Source organism: Fusarium mangiferae (genome assembly GCF_900044065.1).
Source record: "Fusarium mangiferae strain MRC7560 genome assembly, contig: FMAN_scaffold023, whole genome shotgun sequence".
Taxonomy (NCBI): domain Eukaryota; kingdom Fungi; phylum Ascomycota; class Sordariomycetes; order Hypocreales; family Nectriaceae; genus Fusarium; species Fusarium mangiferae.
Window position 1 is genome coordinate 323070 of NW_024573943.1, and position 17347 is coordinate 340416.

Sequence of the window (17347 nt, forward strand, 5' to 3'; positions counted from 1 at the left end):
CCTATCATCTATAGGCTTTGGACTGGATCAACGAAAATGGGACTAGGTACGAGTTCATAGCCATTTTATTCCAAGCATTTAATCTCAATACTCCAATGATCCAATCGTCTCCAGTTGCTGGGAGCTTAAAAGCAAGTGCCTTGTGGAAAGCTGTTAACTCCACATTTGCAATGCCCTTCATCGGTGGCATCTCCAGAGCGTTTGTAGCAACAGCGCTCGTAGAATCCACAGAATCCACAGTCTGCATACGAGCAGCAATACCCATTGTTGGAAGACTCCTGCTGGCATCGGATTTCTTCATCTTCAGACATCGGGACAGTGTTGTTGGCAAGCGCAATGCCAAGAAACAGGGTGAGTGCTGCTGTAGAGAATTTCATTGCTGAACTGATGTTAGCTTCTGAGATCGGATGATGAAGGAGGTATTTAAACTAACTTTTAAGTTAAAACTGAGGAGATTATCTGAAGTAATGAGAAAGGCTTATAAAAGTAAGAGAATGGGCAAAGTTGTACTGCTATCAGAAAGTTTGGGATGTTGTTTTACTTAAATAGTGCAATCTCTGAGTAGCCCTTGAGGTTTTGAGTCTTTATTAAGGGAAGAAAACAAGACACCCTCGTATAAGATGCGGCACAGTAAGGTAAGGGAGATTCAAACACGGCAGAACAAGACATACACCACGAATTCAAATAAATCGGGCCGTTTAGTCGACCCTCATACAGCCGAATTACAGCGTAATGTACTTATTTAATGAATATTGGCGACCAATTCTATCCCACCAGTTATAGGCATGCTGAAGAATGGATCCATCGCAAAGCGCCCTACTTCTACATGACGGGCAGCTCATACCAGCGAATTTGTTTGAGGCAACCCTTCACAGTCGTAAGTCGTTTCTCATACCTCTCGGCATGTAGAATGAATCAGGGTAAGAACGATGGACTCATTAATGAAAGTATTAATCTTATGTCTATATGTCAGCGCGCCGGCTTGAGATATCTCATTTGTGCTATTTGGCAAGCCAGCGACAAGTGATGCTGGGGCATAATTACTCCTCAACATAAAGGTCCAATACCAATACGACCCCATTTCTCTTGTCGTACAAACCTTATCTAGTGCACTGTTCGGTCTCCTAATTGTATTTTCCAATGCTGCTCCTAGAGAAGCACATGCATTTGTAATTAATATATATATTTAACTATAATGCTTACATTAGAAAGCAAGGCTTTAATACGTAGCTTATGCTTTTCCCATGCATTGATATAATTTACCAAGTTTACAGTTTAGAATAAGCTTTTGGCCACGGGTCTTAGCTTCAAATAGTACATGGCGGTCAGGTAACCTAAAATTCTAGTACCTCACTAGAAGGGTAGCGCTAGGCAAACGACAGGGCAGTCCTTGGTGGGATCAGCGATTCAGAAAATCTGGCGGTCTGAGCAGATCGAACGTTTCTTGAAAAAGCAAAGACCACAAAAACATGTCGTCTCATTAGCAACCAAGCTATCGTCTATTCATCAGATAAACCTCGTTCTTTCAGATGAACATGCACTCTGGCCCATCTTCACTGAGAAAACAATACTCGCCGACCATGGTTCCACCAAAGCTCCGAGGCTGTTGTGATAGCTGCACCAAAAGCAAGCTCAAGTGCAGTGGCGAGATGCCTTGTTGCCAGCGATGTCGGATACGAGGCCTGGACTGCGTATACAGCAAAGCTCGACGAGCTGGGCGTCCTCGCCTCACGCCCAAGCCAAGACAAGCATCAATCACATCCTGTATTAATCGGGAACCGCAAACCAATTTCATCAGTTATATCGACCAACCTGTCAATGACCAGCCATGTCCGGGACCCGAGTTGCCGGTCTGCCCGAACCCAGATATTCTTCTTTATTCGCCAGACACTCAGCACATCGCATATTTGATGCAGGATCCTTGGACTTCAACACCGTGTCCCAGCTCGGACGTCACACAGCCCTCGAGCGTCTGCGACTTTGATGAGTTGATGCTACAGGATATGATGTTTAATATCAACGAGAGCTTTGACTCGGTGTCTCCTACAGGTTTGAAGGAAGAACGGGGTCAAGACAACGCTCTATGCAGCGATGGCTTAGAGGATACATATCCAACATATAGCTTTACGAACGAGGGTCCCCCCAGCCATACCCCCTCAAGCCTATCTGAATTGTACAAACATACAATCCGGGACATAGAAGATTCCAATGGCCATCTTTCAGAGGTCGACATGGAAATCAATGCCATTATGGCCACTATCACAAATATCGCCAAACGTCCAATCGCATCATATCACCTCGTCGACCACCCATGTGCAAGCTCTTGGCCGCAGCTACTTAGCAATGCCCAACTGCTTATGTATATCGCTGGGTCGGTAAACTCATCCTCTCCACGTCTGGATGCCGTACTACAAATCTCTTGGGCTGCCGAGCAGGTGCAAGAGCGAATTTTAGGGTGTCCGGCCTGTAAGCCTCGAATCATGGAGGTATCTAGGATGCTGGCTTTACTGTATGACTGGATATCGTCTCAGGTTGCAGACGCTCTTGAGAGTCCTGCCGCTCTCCAGAGTTGCCGTCTCAGGATTGGTAACTCAGTTTTGACAGGGCAAAACGGGCTTATTGGGGCATATGAACTCGTCAAATATAGGATCACGAGAGCAATTCATGTGATACAGAACATCAACACAAATGCCACAGTAGAGGATGGGGATCCGGGTCAACTATATAAAATAGCCCAACTTATGCTTGAAGTAGCTGAGAGTCGGTTGGAAGCGATTTCGGGGATGATAGACCTCTTAGAAAGCGAGCAGTTTTGCAGTATATAGGAGGAAATGAAAATATGGACGCTTAGTGTATAGCTTTTTTGGATAACGGACTGCCTTTTCTCGTCTGTAACATAGATACGCGCCCATTAAATGCACCAGATATAATAAATTAATATATTGGTTTCCCTGAATATATATCTGTCTCCCTTTATTGTGTCAAATCCGTCCAGCAGTGTACTATATATCTCGAGAATTATGGAAACTGTGAAGATGTTCTTGCTACTAAGATCTTCACACGTTCCATAGCCAGTTCTATTTCCTCATCGAATCGCGGGAGGGGATCGAACGAGCCTGCTGTGCCTGACTTGCGCTTCATACCAATCCACCGAAGATTCTGTCCAATTCTTATAGCTGCGTCTCTGATAAGCCTTCTGGCGATGACTCTACTCTCAATATCGTCAAGGATAAGATTTCCAAATGTGAATTGCTCCTTCTTGTTTGCTTCTGGTGACTTTGAGCTACCATCTGAATGGCCAGACAATAGGAAGCTGTTTTCAGGTGTTTGAGTCCTTGTCGATGGCGTATAGACTCGTTGCTCTGCTTCAAGGAGCTGTAAGATATTTTTCAGAGCCAGGAGCGCATTTTTGGATGATTCGGGCATCGTTTGAACATCGAGGACATGTCCGGCTTGTAACCAACAACGTCGTCAGTTGTGTATCGAGATTCATAACAGAACCGAGACTACTCTCCTCAGGCCGAGGGTAATGAATTGGAGGAAAAGAAATGCCACTGCGACATAGGCAGGGTGCTTCACCGGACCCTTCTTGCTGGCTGTTAACAAACATCGACTCCAGGGTTGCTTGTATGTTTGCTGGAGGGTAGATGATATGGAAAAAATAGAACAAGAGTGATTCTCACGAGATGCAGTTTTTTCTATTTTGAAGGATAAGTCACATAAGTAAAATACGGCTCAAATTAGAACCGTCAACGCGAGCGGTATGAACAGTTTTATTCTTATAGATGGCACTTGGACTTGAAAACGGCAGGGCTATCTCGCTTCGTTTATTTGAACCTATCATTATCTGTACCCGCGTGCCGGAAGCCTGCCTGACTCGGTTGGCTAGGTAATGGGGGCCCGGCAATTACATAAACTTTGGAGTCTTGGAGATTTACCCAGGTACTCCCAGCCATCTCAGAATTAGTGCAAAGTATACTGATCTATTTATAAAGTATGTATAGCCTCTAAACGAAGTTGAAAGATCTATATACTATAATATCTATAAACTAAAGAAAAGAGATTCATCTTGTCCACCACTTTTGGCTCTTCAACGTCAGAATTCCAAATATCGAGGTCCAACTCAAAACCCCCAACTGAAACATCCCTGCAAGCCAAGAAAGCACCAAGCGCCATAGCAGTCTACCACTAGTGTGATAGATTTGTAGCTCGCCGACATTAGAAACATATTCCGTATCTTTCTCTCGGAGGGCATCTGGAATAAGCATGAAGCTTCTCCAAACTGTCAGGATCGAGATCTCCAGTAATATCCAAAGCGCATGTCTGGGGTATAGAATCACACATCGCAGCAACGTGTAGGTGACCAACAGCATCAGTGGCCCCTTCAGCCAAATGCACGCCACATTGATGAACGGATATATGCTTCCCGTGCCGTATTTGTTGATAAATGGTTCGTCTTCCTGCCTTTCCTTATCCACGAATTCCATGGGCTGGACGCGTCTCGGCCGCATTGCAAGCCATAGTTTCAATGTCTTCTGCACTGTCAGGGCCGGATATCCCATGCAGAGAAAGGTATAGTTGGTGCGTTCCCATCGAGAAAACATGAGCAACGCCTTTTCAAGAGTTTCAGGGGCCATGGTATGAACGACAGCGTTGCTTTGATAAACCGTCCTCCAACCGTCGCAGAGAATACGGTACGCCAGCTCCATATCTTCGCCGTGCTTTAGAGGTGAGCCAAGGAATGTACTTGTAGATAGCCTGTCGATATGAGATTGAACGGCATCGGCACGAAATGCCGAGAAAGCACCGGGAAGGATCGTGACAAATCCCTCAGCTGAGAGCGCTGAACGCGGTAGGTTGCCAATATGATCGAAGACGATGTCAAGTAGGCGCGGCAAAAGACTCTGGAACGAGAAGATGCTATCGCTCGAGATGTTCAGAACAGTCAAGTGTCCAGCGACGGCACCGATCGAGGGATCCCTGATCAGAGGACTCACGATGTTGCGAAGTGCGCCTTTCTCCACGACGCTATCTGAGTCAAGTGATATGATGATACTTCCAAGTGCGGTAGCAAATCCTGACTGAATAGCTTTCCTTTTGCCCATGTTGACAGCATGCTGTAAGAGCCGAAGTGTTATGCCGCACGAGGAGACGGAGCCTGCAGTCATGTTGACATGTTCCCACGTATCGTCAGTAGAGCCATCATCAATGACAATCAGCTCAATCCTGTCTTTGGGATAGTCTGAGAGTTCAATAGACTTGATTGAGTTTTTGACGAACTCGGACTCGTTGAACACTGGTATGACGATGCTGATGAACGGTAGCTTGTCATCATTCGAGGGAGACTGCACAGGCTCATATCTGATCCATCGCCAAACCATGTGCACGTACTCGACCTTGTAGAATATGGCGATAAGCTGCAATATTTTGGCAGGCAGCCCGATGAAGATTGGCGGAGGGGCTGGCCATGGTATAAAAGATAGTAGAAACAATCCAAATATGTTCAAAATGCCAAACAAAAGGCGAAGATTGGAGTCTGTCATTTTCAAGTGCCACAGATTGGTTCTTTAATCCCACTTTAAAGGCATAAGCAATGAAACGAATTACGTTTAGAATGATTAAGCACTGAATCTAAGGAGTGGCAGTAAAGATGGATTTGTTGCATTTAGCCTGTGGCAAAAAATAGCCCGAGCGTTTGGTAATACCGATACACTTAGACTTTCTGGAGTTTGTGGGTTAGTCGAACGACTCTGTCATCGGGTCTTTTTTCATTGGTCGTGAATCGACTGAATCTAAAAAAGTGTTGAGATCAAATGTCGGAGCTTCCATACTCGCCTCAAGTTGAGCATTTGCCGAGGCTCTATATGGCCATCGGGCTGCCCGCTCTAATGTAACGTGGAGAGAGGAGCTCTGAATATGAGTCAAGAGTCTATCGGCATTGTTCCTATGAAGCCGATGAATGAGTCGTGACAAGGGTGATGGCTATCGAGCTCAAGTGGGCAGACGGTACACTGCAGGAGTATCACACCGCCTCTTTCAATACATCTTTGCTTGGTAGAATCATACAGTGCTATTGGTATTATTCGAAGATGTGATTAATAAGCATTATCCAGTGAGTAGGCGGTGACAAGGAGCAATACGAGCCTCACATAACGCAGACCTTCATCCGGGAAAGACAATGCTTGCGAGCTGTTGTATAGCCCACAGAGGACATCGACACCACAACCTCTTACATACATATCTAATAGAATAAGAAATAACTCGGCTATTGGCATTCCCAAAGCAAATTTAAGTATAGAGATATATTTATTTCGTCTATATCTATAATACTTTACATAAACGTTTTCTATATGTTAAAGTCGCCATGTGACCCATCCTGTCTAGGTCCGGTAAGATCGTGCAAGTCCAGTTACTCAACGCTCTCGAGTTCAAAGTCGCATTATACAAGTGACAAGCCCTTGATTTCCTCCTGTCGTGTGTGAGAAACGAGTTGATCGGTGAACCGTTCAGCTGCTGTGTCAACATATCTTGTCCAGATCTCAGCGAGTCCGTATAAAACCCCGAGCCAAGCTGGTAGGCAGAAGAGTAACCACGTATTACCCGCATATTCAAGTTTTGGAGAAGCGCCGTCTGGCTGCTGAACCTGTAGATTGGGTGATGGGGCAGTTCCATACACCATCCAGGTGAGTAGCCATCTTAGTAGCGTGCCGTGAAGAAGATACACTGCAAAAGACCGTTTCCCAAGCCATACCAGGACGGGATGGGACAGAATGTCCGTATATCCAGGGAGAAGGGCTCCGCCAATTGTCATAAGGCAGAACCCGAAGGATGATGCGAATTTCGGAAATTCAGAGTCCTTGGGGACAATTGCTGATAGGATTTGATCTTGCCAGCGTGACCATGAAGCCAGTTCAATACGGCTTTCGGGATATGATGCGATGAACAGACCCACTGCTACTGACAAGAAGCCGAGAAAAGGAATGTACCGAGACTTGCTCCATGAGATACGCTGAGACAGTCCACAGTTGTGCAAATCGTTCATAAAGACTCCCCACCAGAATTTCATGAAGTACGCTATAGATCTGTCAGCCATGCTCACAGCAGCGCCTGAGAAGAAGACTACTTACGCCTTCCGCAGGCCCAAAGGTAGCCCCATAGAAGTAGGGATGCACCCATTCTGAACTTTGCTTGGACCTTTGCAGTCGCAGTGATGAATAGAAGCACGAACATTCCGCCTTTAAAGAGTTCGAAAAGCGTTCCCTGGTGGACGTCGTACTTATTTCCAGCTCCGGTCCATGTGTTGAAGATATTGACAAAGAGCTGTCTAACAGCTGAGAATATCGGTAATTTATCTTGAACAGTCTGCGTCAGATAGTAGCTATTCGTCATCTTCGCAGCCTCAAAGAGTCTCAGTTGTGTCGCAGTCCACGCTATGATAGTGGCAACGGCACTTGGATACAACAAACGTGGAAGCCGCCGAAGCGCAGACTTGGAAACGCAACTCCAGCCTGCTTCGTAATTGCCCCGTCGAAAGAGAGCCAGCGGTTTTAGTGCACATACATAGCCTGTCACATAGATGAAGATTATGACGCCCAGTCGGCCCTGGATCATGATACGGAGAAAGGGCAGTTGGAGCAGTCGTGGTCTCAACCCTTCGCCTGAGACTGGGGAGTAGAGATCAAGATCAAAGGCACGCGTGACGTGGGCGATCCAAACCAGAGTTGACGCGATGCCACGGAGTCCCTAGATACTAGTTAGCGAGTAGATTCGATGTCTTGCTCAGCGATGATACGTTGTCCATACCTCGATCCACTGTATGTGTCCTTCTTTTGTGGAAGTCATATTTGTCTAACAACGAAGAGAGAATAACAAGGAGATAATGTCCTTCTACCTATTTAGAGATGAGTACAGAGAGGGAGGTCAATTTTGGTAACTGAGATAACACGGCTGTAACTTATTCAGAAAGATGTAGTGCCATAGCCACACGTCAAAGAAAACATACCCAATTCTCCAACCCACTCGCTCAATGCCAATGCTTCCATCGCACGCCTCACCTCGTCGCCTCGAAATGTCACCTAGCCATCTTTACTCCATTCCTCACACGGAATTGCCGTTATGTTACATCCAGAAAATATTGCCCTACAGCCAAAGTCAAAAGTTCACCGAATCCCCCTCATTGTTACCCCGCTACCAGGAACCAGGTTCATGCACGGACGAACACACGTTTTCGCTCCACTACTTAACGTTTAGTTATTAGTCCCGACTCTGAGCGCCCGTAAAGACATCAAGGCAATGATGTGACCAAGGTGACATCGGAATTGCCGGACCGATGTGATGTTGAAAGCTTCTTATTCCAGCGGTGAAAGACATTGCCTTGCAGTTGGTAGAGAGAAATGCCGGCAGCCGAGTGACGCTACCTCGGGTGGAATGCTCGGGAGGCTGTATGGCACTGATGAGGCGCAGATCAACAGCAGGTCTTGTGACTCGAGATTTATACAGAGGTGGGTATGCCAGAACAATTCGTATTCTGAATCTTTACTAGACCCTTTCCGCTTTGAGTTTTCTCATCTACTCACGCCACAAAATTCAACTCAAGTCATGTCCAGCTTACAGCCAGCTCACAAGGGGATCTTGATTCTACTCGGAATCGCCCTAGTTTTCTTCTAGTACGGCACCCATTTCTATGAGTTAAAGGAATTCTAATATTTTTCAGTCTCCAGAGCGGCTCAGACTATGGTTCATCTACCAGATTGAAAGAACGCACAAAGGTACACAGTAAGTCAACCCAATACACCTCGCAGCAATGAAAGCCTTCGACTAATCTAAGACTGTAGGACGCTGTGTTACACCACGCACTATCGCTCTCACATATGACGATAATCCCAATGAGGGCATATACGACCTCTTGGCGCTCTTAAAGAGCTATAACGCAACAGCAACATTCTTTCCAAATGCTCCTCACCATTATAATACGCTGAAACTGGATAAGTACGTTCATGATGCACATGAAGCTGGGCATCAAATTGGAATCCATACGTCAGTTTTACCAATTCTTCTGTAGTCTGCTCAACTAATGCCCGTTAGGTGGGATCATATTAACCTAGATGATGCTGGCCATGAAAAGGCCTTGGATAATATTGTACGCTCTGTATGTCTTCTCTTAATGCTTTAGTGCTAATAGCTTACAGGAAAAGATGAATGCATGGTTGTATCATGTCATCGGATCACGATCCACTTTCGTTAGACCTCCTTATGGTGCCTGCGAAATTGACTGCAGGATGACCTTGACTGGCAATGGGTATAGCATTGTACAGTGGAACATGGACACATTAGACTGGATCTTTGGGACAGAAGACAAGTTTGAGTCCACCATTGAGATCATCAAGAATTGGGTGGGCAATCAGCCCGACATCGATAAGGACGACTATGCAGGGCCCATCGTCTTGATGCATGGCCGGTACCATACAAGCGCTACAGTCGTATCGCAACATTTGTTGGATCTTTTTACCTCCAAGGGTTTCAAATTTGTGTCTATTTCCGAATGTTTGGGCTTGGATAGAGAGTAGACTAATAATATCATCTCATCGACGTTTGATGCCTATACCGGGGGGAAACATTATAATATCCACTATCCAGTCTTCCACCAAGTAAAGAGCTGAGAATCCCTATTTTAGGAGGCGTTTCTCTAGTATGATTCGTTTGCCTCTAGACACACGGGTATCTGCGGCCCATGGTAACCGTAACCTAACATAGTGTTTGTTCACCCGTTCAACCTTTCAGAGTTCGCAAGCAGCTTCGTTTTAGTACATTGAGTCTTCAGAGTGTTCTTATGCTGCACCAGATATAAACTTTTGCAGAAAGAAATATGTACTTGGCATTGTGATGTAGCTCAACTATCTGAATCACTAGACTTGAAAACTCCGTTCATACAACCGCCTCTCAACTTGGAACACTATCGTCAATTTTGACACCAGCACTTGTCCCCATCGGCTCAGTAGTCATACTAAATGGTGACTTAACAGTAGTTCTGTCCGTTGCCAGTGAAGGTTCCGGACTGGTAAGCACCACCAGCGTTACCAAGGCAGTCAGCTGTGAATTGTTAGCAACACTTGTCATATTTTCTCGCCTATTTCTGCCAAACTTACCAACAGTGACGAGCTTGAGGTTGTTCTGCTTAGCCCAGTTGATCAGGGCAGGAGTGAGAGTCTGCACCGTGCTGGCGTAGGTCTCGTGCATGAGGGGAATGTGACCGTTTCCGCCAGCACCAGCCTGTTGGAACTTCTGCAGACTCTGCTGGGCCGATTGACCGTTCCAGTCACCCGAGTCGACATCGTCGGTGATGACCTTGTATCCGAGCTGCTGCATGGTGGGCAGCACATTGCCGCCGGTGGCGAGGTATGGAGGTCGCATATAGGCGGGCTTCTTACCGATGATGTTGACGAGGGCCTGCTCCACCTTCTGCATCTCCTGCTTCAGCCCGTCGGTGCTGAGACTGCCGAAGTTCTGGGGGTGAGTCCAGGTGTGACTCGCGATCTGGTGGCCCGAGTTGTAGGCCTTCTTGATAGCGGCCTGCTGGTTGTAGATGCAGCCGTAGAGCGTGCCGGTCAGGAAGAGGGTGGCCTTGGCACCGGCGTTGTTGAGGATGTCGACGAGCTGACTGGTGTACTGTCCAGGGCCGTCATCGTAGGCGAGAGCAAGGACACCGGGTCTGTTGCATTGGCGGATAACAACACCAGCTGCCTGGCGGTTGAAGAGCTCAACTGGGTCCTCGATAGCAGCGCCGGCAACGGTGCCAACGAGCAGGAAAGTGCTGACAGCAGCCTTGAGGAATGACTTCATTGCGGATGAATATGTACGAAAAGATAGATATATACAAAAGTGAAGAAAGAGAAGTGATTGACAAGGCAAAGCAAGATTAATTGCTGGCGCCAAGGAGTGTTTATATAGGGATGATCACTGAACGAGGTATTGTTTCAGCAAACAAATTCTCCATTTCAGCCGGCCCGAAACTATTCCTCTCTGATCACAGCATTGCATAGATCAATCAGGCCTTTGACCCCAGTGATGTCCTGCCCTGAAACGCTGCTATGTGTTTTCAGGCTAAATGCGCAACCCCCTGTGCCCCTAGCAATTAAACCACAAACGGACGGAATAACCCATGATTCGACGGGTGATTTCAGAGGGGGTCATCGATACAGGGCAGCTGATAACAGCCGGGCCCTGATCTGGAACTCCGGCATCAGCGCCACGTGGTTCGACAATGCGGAGACCGGTTGTGACATGTTGCCATTCTGAGCTTCAGCTTTGACTTTATTCGACGATCCGGGCATTGTTCCTCCGGCATTGCAGTGCAAGCGGTTAAACTGGGACCGGTTTCATCCTCTCGGAAATGGTTACTCGCTCAAGCCGTAGCTCCACAGCCAGATCCACAGAGAGACATCACTAATAAACAGTCAGCTTCCAGGTAAATTGTCAATTAATTCGGCATTGAACTTGACAAGCCTCCTTCATTTTACGTATTTTAACCGGTGGCAAAATGCAAACTGAGCACAGCTATTGATCCCCAGATCTAATATAACCCATTCCCCTCATTCTTCTGAGCACCCAACCCTCTTCTGTACCGATATTGTAACCTCATCAACTTAGCCTCGCCATTTATGCCGAGTCATTACAGTAATCGATCGTGAAGTTGCCGAAAAACCATGCCCATTTCTCGGAGTGTCGATACCCGCACGGCTATTCCTACGCTCTACTCTGTGATCTCACCATCAAAGCTTGGAACCACGTCTCCGCACTTTTCGGGCGTAAGGATGTCCTCCAACGCGGACAAGATGATCGACATCCGAAGTGTTTACGTAGTCGGGGCTGGCATCTGCCAAGTCCGTCAAGCCGCAAAGACGCATCGCTGTTTCCAGCTCATCTCGTAGAACTTGTAGGTGTTAATAAGGTCATTTGAGCTATAGCTGGTGATGACTTACTGTTGAAGGCGTGTACAACGCCATCTTCGCCGTAGCCTACTGAGTATGCAAATGGTCTTCCAAGACCAACAGCTGATGCACCAAGGCAGATGGCTTTGAGAATATCAGAGCCTCTTCTAAATCCGCCATCAACTAACACAACGAGCTTATTGAACACTTCAGGGCAATTCTTATGAAGCTCCAAGAGTAGCAAAATTGCCGGCGGGGCTGTATCTGCTGCGCGACCTCCGTGATTGCTGAGAACAATACCTTGTACACCGTGCTGCATAGCCAGTTTAGCATCCTCCCATCTCTGAATCCCCTTGATAACAATGGGTACGTCGACCTGAGCACGGAGCCAAGTAATATCATCCCAATTCAGAGAAGGATCAATGAACGAGCCCGTCTGACGCGCCAGCCCCGATCCTTTCCAATCTTCCCCTGGTCCGACGCTCTCGCTTTTAACCCTCTCGTCAGCTTCTCGCTTGGACACGACGGGTAAATCTGCTGTGACGAAGAGTGCCTTGATCTTGCCGGTTTGTGTGACCTTTTTCAGCAGGTCTTCTGACAGTTTCCGGTTCTTGTTGACGTATAACTGGAAAAAGGCTCGTTCTGGCGTGACGTCAAGAACATCTTCGTGCGGAAAGGATGAGGGTGTCGCCAGTGTCTGAATGATGCCCGTCGTTGCTGCTCCTTTGGCTAGTGCGAGTTCCCCTTGCTCACCACCAGTCAATGCTGCACCAGTTGGTGAGATATATACTGGCAACTGGAGATTGCACCCAAATAGCTCAGTTGTGGTGTTGACTGTTCGGACGTCTCTCATGACTGCCGGCCGTAGCCAGATCCGTCCGAGAAATGAGGCGTTTGCGTCACGGGTGAGGTTATCGTTCGCTCCTCCACTGATGTACGCGAATTCCTTCTTTGCCAGAGCTGTTGATGCTACGTTCTCAAAGTCGTGCAAGTTGATTATGTCGCGAAGAGGAGGTCTCTCATTGGGATTTCTTGGTTTGTTCGTTGCTTGCCCATTGGACTCCAATTCCTTCTTCTTGTTGCTCTTGGACACTTTGAGAGATCCGAGATGATATTTGGCATCTAGGGCTTTTTGTACAAGTGAAGGCGCGTGGAAACTGTTATATTCGTCACTCGCATCCTTGCCAGCATACTGGTAGATGACTTTCCCGTGTTAGTTAATGGACATGCGTCAGTGACAGAAAGATGATGAAAACTCACTCTCGGCACCTCCTGGGTGATCTGGTGCAAAATCCGTAAAGTCGTAGACTGTATCATTAATCGCAAGCCATAAGTCATCCGGTGTGTTATGCACGGCGATATCCTCCTCGGAATATTCTTTCGACATTTCTCAAGTTGGTTGAGAATCAGAATAAATACTATAAGTAAAAGAAACGCACTGCTCTGTCATGCAAAAGGTCATCTCATAATGTATTTAAGGTATCAGAATTACCAATCGCAGACGGAATTCCAAGATCCAAGTGCCCGGAAACCAAATATCTGAGTTCCGATTGGTGGATCTGCTGCACCCCGCATTTGGCTCGGGTTTCATCCGAGGTCAAGTCTTGTTCCTCTCGGATACTACCCGGGAGCTTCTAATTATTTCAGCTAAATTAGCTGTAGCCTGCTATCCTTCGGCAAATAGACTGGCATATTCTGAAATGTCATAGCTATCGGCTCTTAATTAAGTTGGAGACTTTTTACGCAACTTGGGTCAAGTATTTATTTACTGCATTGGTTTGTCACTGCAGCCATGAACTTCTGAGCCGTTATTTATCTTTTTCTATCGAAAAACGCTAGCAAAACAGACACAGACTCCTGGAACTACCATCATAGAAACAAAGCAATAAAGCCAGAACATAACTCTAACCCATATTAGTATCAAGGTCGATAACTTGTAGTAGAGAACTAAGAAATAAGCAGATGTTCCTGATGCAAACAATAAACATCCTGGCTGGCCTGATAACAGAACAGATTGTCGGGAAATCTATAATCCGAATTCTCTAGCGACCGTTATCTTAGTATGATTTCTCTTATCCAAAGCGGATCTCCAGCCCACCATTCACCTAATCATTTCGGAGAACACTAACTCTTTCTGCAATTAAAGTCAACTAGCTCAAAATGGTAGCCAGATGGTGGAAAGCTGAAGTTCCTGAACTGGCATGCAAGATGAGCTAGTAGGCAATAGCTTGTGTAACTACATGTCACTATCTGAATTAGCTGAACGCCCTGAAGGTCTCGATCAACGCCCAAACAGACCGAGACCAAAGCCACGAGAAAAACCTGGGCTCACATGCCTGACTAAATTAATAACAATGTCCAACGGTAATTCTTATAAAGACGGTGTGGTCTGCAACTGTGTTTTTCCCATTTAGAAATTCTAATTAGACAGAACCCGAATTCTGAATTCTCGATTCGTCACAATGGTCAAGATACAGCTTCTCTACTCGTTGGCCTTTGTTGCCTCAACTCTTGCTGCACCCTCGGGTGTTTTAAGCTCCCTCTTTTCGTCTCTCGATAAGCGAGCTTGCACCAATCCTTCAAATATGCTCCAGAACCCCGGATTCGAGTCAAAATCTATCAGTAAGTCCTTCAGCCACCAGCAATATAATTCTCAGACTTTTCTCTGCCACCACAAATATCACTTTCCACCGGATAACTCACTAACATGAGCCAGAACCATGGGTCTATGCTCCGTACTATCCGAAGCTCACCAGCCAGAAGCTTGTGACTCCTGGCTACAAGAGCGACAAGGCTCTCCAGATCGCCGGCATAGCGACGACACAGAATGAATATGGCTACAGCACACTTAAGCAGAACTTCACCAACTGCAAGTTTGGAAAGTACCAGCTGTCATGGTCCATGTACCTCCCCAAGGGTGCAGCTCAAGGTCTGGATCCCCGTATACCTGGCATGAACATCTGGGTCTACGATCCCGCTGGCCAAGGTCAAGTAGGAACACTCGCCTTTGGACCCAATTCGTTCAACAGTTCACTTGGCTATCCTGCGAAGCAAGGAACACACAAGGCGAATCAGTGGGTGGACCTCTCGATGAAACTGCCTTACAACATTAATGTTGGCAAATGTACCTTGGTCATCAACTGGTTTGTTCCAGGTCAGGAGACGGGCAAGGGAAACGGGAAATTGACACTTAAGCTCGATAACTTTGTTCTGAAGCCTGCGAAATAGAATCGCTGGCGTTATGTTGTCAGTTGAGTCCACCCATGAGGGTATGCACTGGGGCGCTCTCTCTGGCTTCCGCAAAACAAGAACGCTGTACAGATATACCTCTTGTTCGAGGAAGGGGGATAAACTTAATTATGAGGAGAACCAACGTTATAAATTTCTGTTATCAAGATCTAATTAACTTTCTATATCGATATGCATATGCTACGCCGCAGCTGCAGCTATCAATGCCGCACCAGTCCCAGAACCATCTCTTGTAAGCTCTATTTTTATCCTCGCCTCATTGGCCTCCCCAACTGCTTCAACGTCACGCAGAGAAGTCCGCATGAAGCTCTCGAAAGCTGCATGGAACTCAAATAGTGAGCCATCGACCGCAATATCAATCACCTCATCTGCCAGTTCCGAAGACTCGAGCGTGTCTTTTGAGTCATATGACGATCCACTTGTCGATGTTGCCAAAGGTGCCACCGGGCGTATGCAGCCAAACAGGCGTCGCATAAATCGTGTGAAGGCGTTCCACCGGTTTTCGGTCTGTGATGATGTCGACTTCTCGTGTATTTGATGTGTATGAGCCCCCAGGCCCGTCTTCCGAGATATGCCTGAAGTATGAAGCCTGCCAGACTGTATGAGGATTGCAGCAAGACCAGCGCCTACTAATCGAGCAGATCGCTTCACGATAACAGTAGCCAGCATCTGGATAGTTTGCAAGTCCCTTGATGTCACACCTGTTGCTGCTAGGGTGTCGGTGATATATGACAGCGAATTCTCTTGTGTTGAGTCTGCGATCTTGGACAGAAATGCGCTGTCAACTCCCATCTGTATATAAACTGGGCTTCCGTCCGGGAATGACATGTCTAATGCATTGTTACGCATCAGGTCCAAGAGCGATAAGCGCAGTAGCTCCCCAAGATACATGCCGGATACCATCTTCTCAAGAAGACCACACCCAGGATCTGAAGAAGACTCGTCAACGAGTTTGTCGAACAGTGTTTGAGGAAGAACCTTCAGCCCGTCGTCCCATGATCCCCATTCTGTATTGATCACCATGATCCCGTGACGAATGGAGTGTTGTGCGTGATCGGCCGTTGTATCGAGTCTCTGGATGTTTGGCAAGCGCTCAATGTACGCAGCATTTGTGCCAGTCCCGAGGATTATAGATGCCAGGGTAGAGTTCTTTGTTTTCGAGGTATATGCTCTTGTAAGTAGCGTTCCGACTGCATCGTTGGCCAGAACGCAAACTCGCACTGGTAATGAGATGTCGTCAATCGCTTCCTGTAGTAGTGCGCAAGGATCTTGACCCAGAGTGCTTGGAATGTCCCATCCTTTGTCCCAGTGGACGAGGGTACCGCTAGAAATGGAAGTCTGTTCACAAGTGAAGCTGAACGTGAAGCCAAGATTGAAGGAGGCCTCTGGAGTCTCATCGCCCCCAATACTATTATGCTCACGAAGGAGATCTTTGATGTTCAGGGCGATGAAATTGAACAGAGGTTTGTGACTTGAGTGTACTCGGATATCATGAGGGACGAGGTGCTTCTTCTGAAACACATCAAAAGTCGAGTCGCCATGAAGTGTAACAGCGCACACGCGACAATTCGTACCGCCAAGGTCGACTGCAAGAAAAAGGCCCTTCTCTCGGCCACTTGGAATATGAGTGACGAAAGACGGTATCTGATAAGCATGCTTGTCTTTCAAACCATTTTCTGATAGGCTGGGTCAGTAGATACACTCGAGATAGCAAGACACAATATCATACTTATCTGCTTCACAAAGTACTTCGTTATCTCCTGTATCTTCTCGCTCCCAACCTCAAACTCTTGGGCAACCGATTGAACAGTTGCCTGCTGGCTGTTCCCTAAGCCATCCTCCAACATGGCAAAGCAAGACGGGCAAAAGAATACGTAAAGATGGAAACAATGAGTACGGTACGCATTGTAGAGGCAAGGCCAAAGACTAATACCAAAACTGTTAATAATTCCGCAGTCAGCTCAATCCGCATGGACCAGAATGGTGCAATCCCATCGCCAGGCTCAACGGCAAAGTTCGGCCCGGGGGCGGCCAACGCCGGATCGAGTAGCCACATTCGTACTAGACCAGGGATGACTAGCTTGATAAGACACCAGGGAAATATCGGTCACTTCGCCGTCCTCTCGCTCCCCGCACATTTCTTGCTTCATCCACTCTGCATATGCACATCC

General features: G+C 46.9%; 10 protein-coding genes across 10 annotated transcripts; 3 read left to right on the forward strand and 7 right to left on the reverse strand.

Moving 5' to 3' along the window:
* Positions 1-125: 125 nt before the first annotated feature.
* FMAN_05220 (uncharacterized protein) lies at positions 126-377 on the reverse strand (the record flags this gene model as incomplete). Its single annotated transcript, XM_041825784.1, has 1 exon — positions 126-377. The coding sequence occupies one exon, from the start codon at positions 375-377 to the stop codon at positions 126-128; it is 252 nt and encodes an 83-aa protein (XP_041691130.1).
* Positions 378-1580: 1203 nt separating this feature from the next.
* Positions 1581-2825, forward strand: FMAN_05221 (uncharacterized protein; the record flags this gene model as incomplete). Its single annotated transcript, XM_041825785.1, has 1 exon — positions 1581-2825. The coding sequence occupies one exon, from the start codon at positions 1581-1583 to the stop codon at positions 2823-2825; it is 1245 nt and encodes a 414-aa protein (XP_041691131.1).
* Positions 2826-3018: 193 nt separating this feature from the next.
* Positions 3019-3426, reverse strand: FMAN_05222 (uncharacterized protein; the record flags this gene model as incomplete). Its single annotated transcript, XM_041825786.1, has 1 exon — positions 3019-3426. The coding sequence occupies one exon, from the start codon at positions 3424-3426 to the stop codon at positions 3019-3021; it is 408 nt and encodes a 135-aa protein (XP_041691132.1).
* Positions 3427-4064: 638 nt separating this feature from the next.
* FMAN_05223 (uncharacterized protein) lies at positions 4065-5469 on the reverse strand (the record flags this gene model as incomplete). The annotated part of the gene is made up of 2 exons (XM_041825787.1): positions 4065-5345; positions 5392-5469. The coding sequence occupies 2 exons, from the start codon at positions 5467-5469 to the stop codon at positions 4065-4067; spliced, it is 1359 nt and encodes a 452-aa protein (XP_041691133.1).
* Positions 5470-6439: 970 nt separating this feature from the next.
* FMAN_05224 (uncharacterized protein) lies at positions 6440-7842 on the reverse strand (the record flags this gene model as incomplete). Its single annotated transcript, XM_041825788.1, has 3 exons — positions 6440-7074; positions 7128-7743; positions 7804-7842. 3 exons carry the CDS (start codon positions 7840-7842, stop codon positions 6440-6442), a joined length of 1290 nt encoding a protein of 429 aa, XP_041691134.1.
* Positions 7843-8598: 756 nt separating this feature from the next.
* On the forward strand, positions 8599-9566 carry FMAN_05225 (putative chitin binding protein; the record flags this gene model as incomplete). Its single annotated transcript, XM_041825790.1, has 5 exons — positions 8599-8666; positions 8714-8775; positions 8835-9036; positions 9085-9139; positions 9189-9566. 5 exons carry the CDS (start codon positions 8599-8601, stop codon positions 9564-9566), a joined length of 765 nt encoding a protein of 254 aa, XP_041691135.1.
* A 449-nt stretch (positions 9567-10015) lies between these two features.
* On the reverse strand, positions 10016-10839 carry FMAN_05226 (uncharacterized protein; the record flags this gene model as incomplete). The annotated part of the gene is made up of 2 exons (XM_041825791.1): positions 10016-10089; positions 10146-10839. 2 exons carry the CDS (start codon positions 10837-10839, stop codon positions 10016-10018), a joined length of 768 nt encoding a protein of 255 aa, XP_041691136.1.
* A 929-nt stretch (positions 10840-11768) lies between these two features.
* On the reverse strand, positions 11769-13314 carry FMAN_05227 (putative CYB2-L-lactate dehydrogenase (cytochrome b2); the record flags this gene model as incomplete). The annotated part of the gene is made up of 3 exons (XM_041825792.1): positions 11769-11929; positions 11979-13130; positions 13188-13314. 3 exons carry the CDS (start codon positions 13312-13314, stop codon positions 11769-11771), a joined length of 1440 nt encoding a protein of 479 aa, XP_041691137.1.
* A 1075-nt stretch (positions 13315-14389) lies between these two features.
* On the forward strand, positions 14390-15155 carry FMAN_05228 (uncharacterized protein; the record flags this gene model as incomplete). Its single annotated transcript, XM_041825793.1, has 2 exons — positions 14390-14549; positions 14644-15155. The coding sequence occupies 2 exons, from the start codon at positions 14390-14392 to the stop codon at positions 15153-15155; spliced, it is 672 nt and encodes a 223-aa protein (XP_041691138.1).
* A 201-nt stretch (positions 15156-15356) lies between these two features.
* On the reverse strand, positions 15357-17023 carry FMAN_05229 (putative glucokinase; the record flags this gene model as incomplete). The annotated part of the gene is made up of 2 exons (XM_041825794.1): positions 15357-16852; positions 16906-17023. The coding sequence occupies 2 exons, from the start codon at positions 17021-17023 to the stop codon at positions 15357-15359; spliced, it is 1614 nt and encodes a 537-aa protein (XP_041691139.1).
* Between the last annotated feature and the right edge of the window lie 324 nt (positions 17024-17347).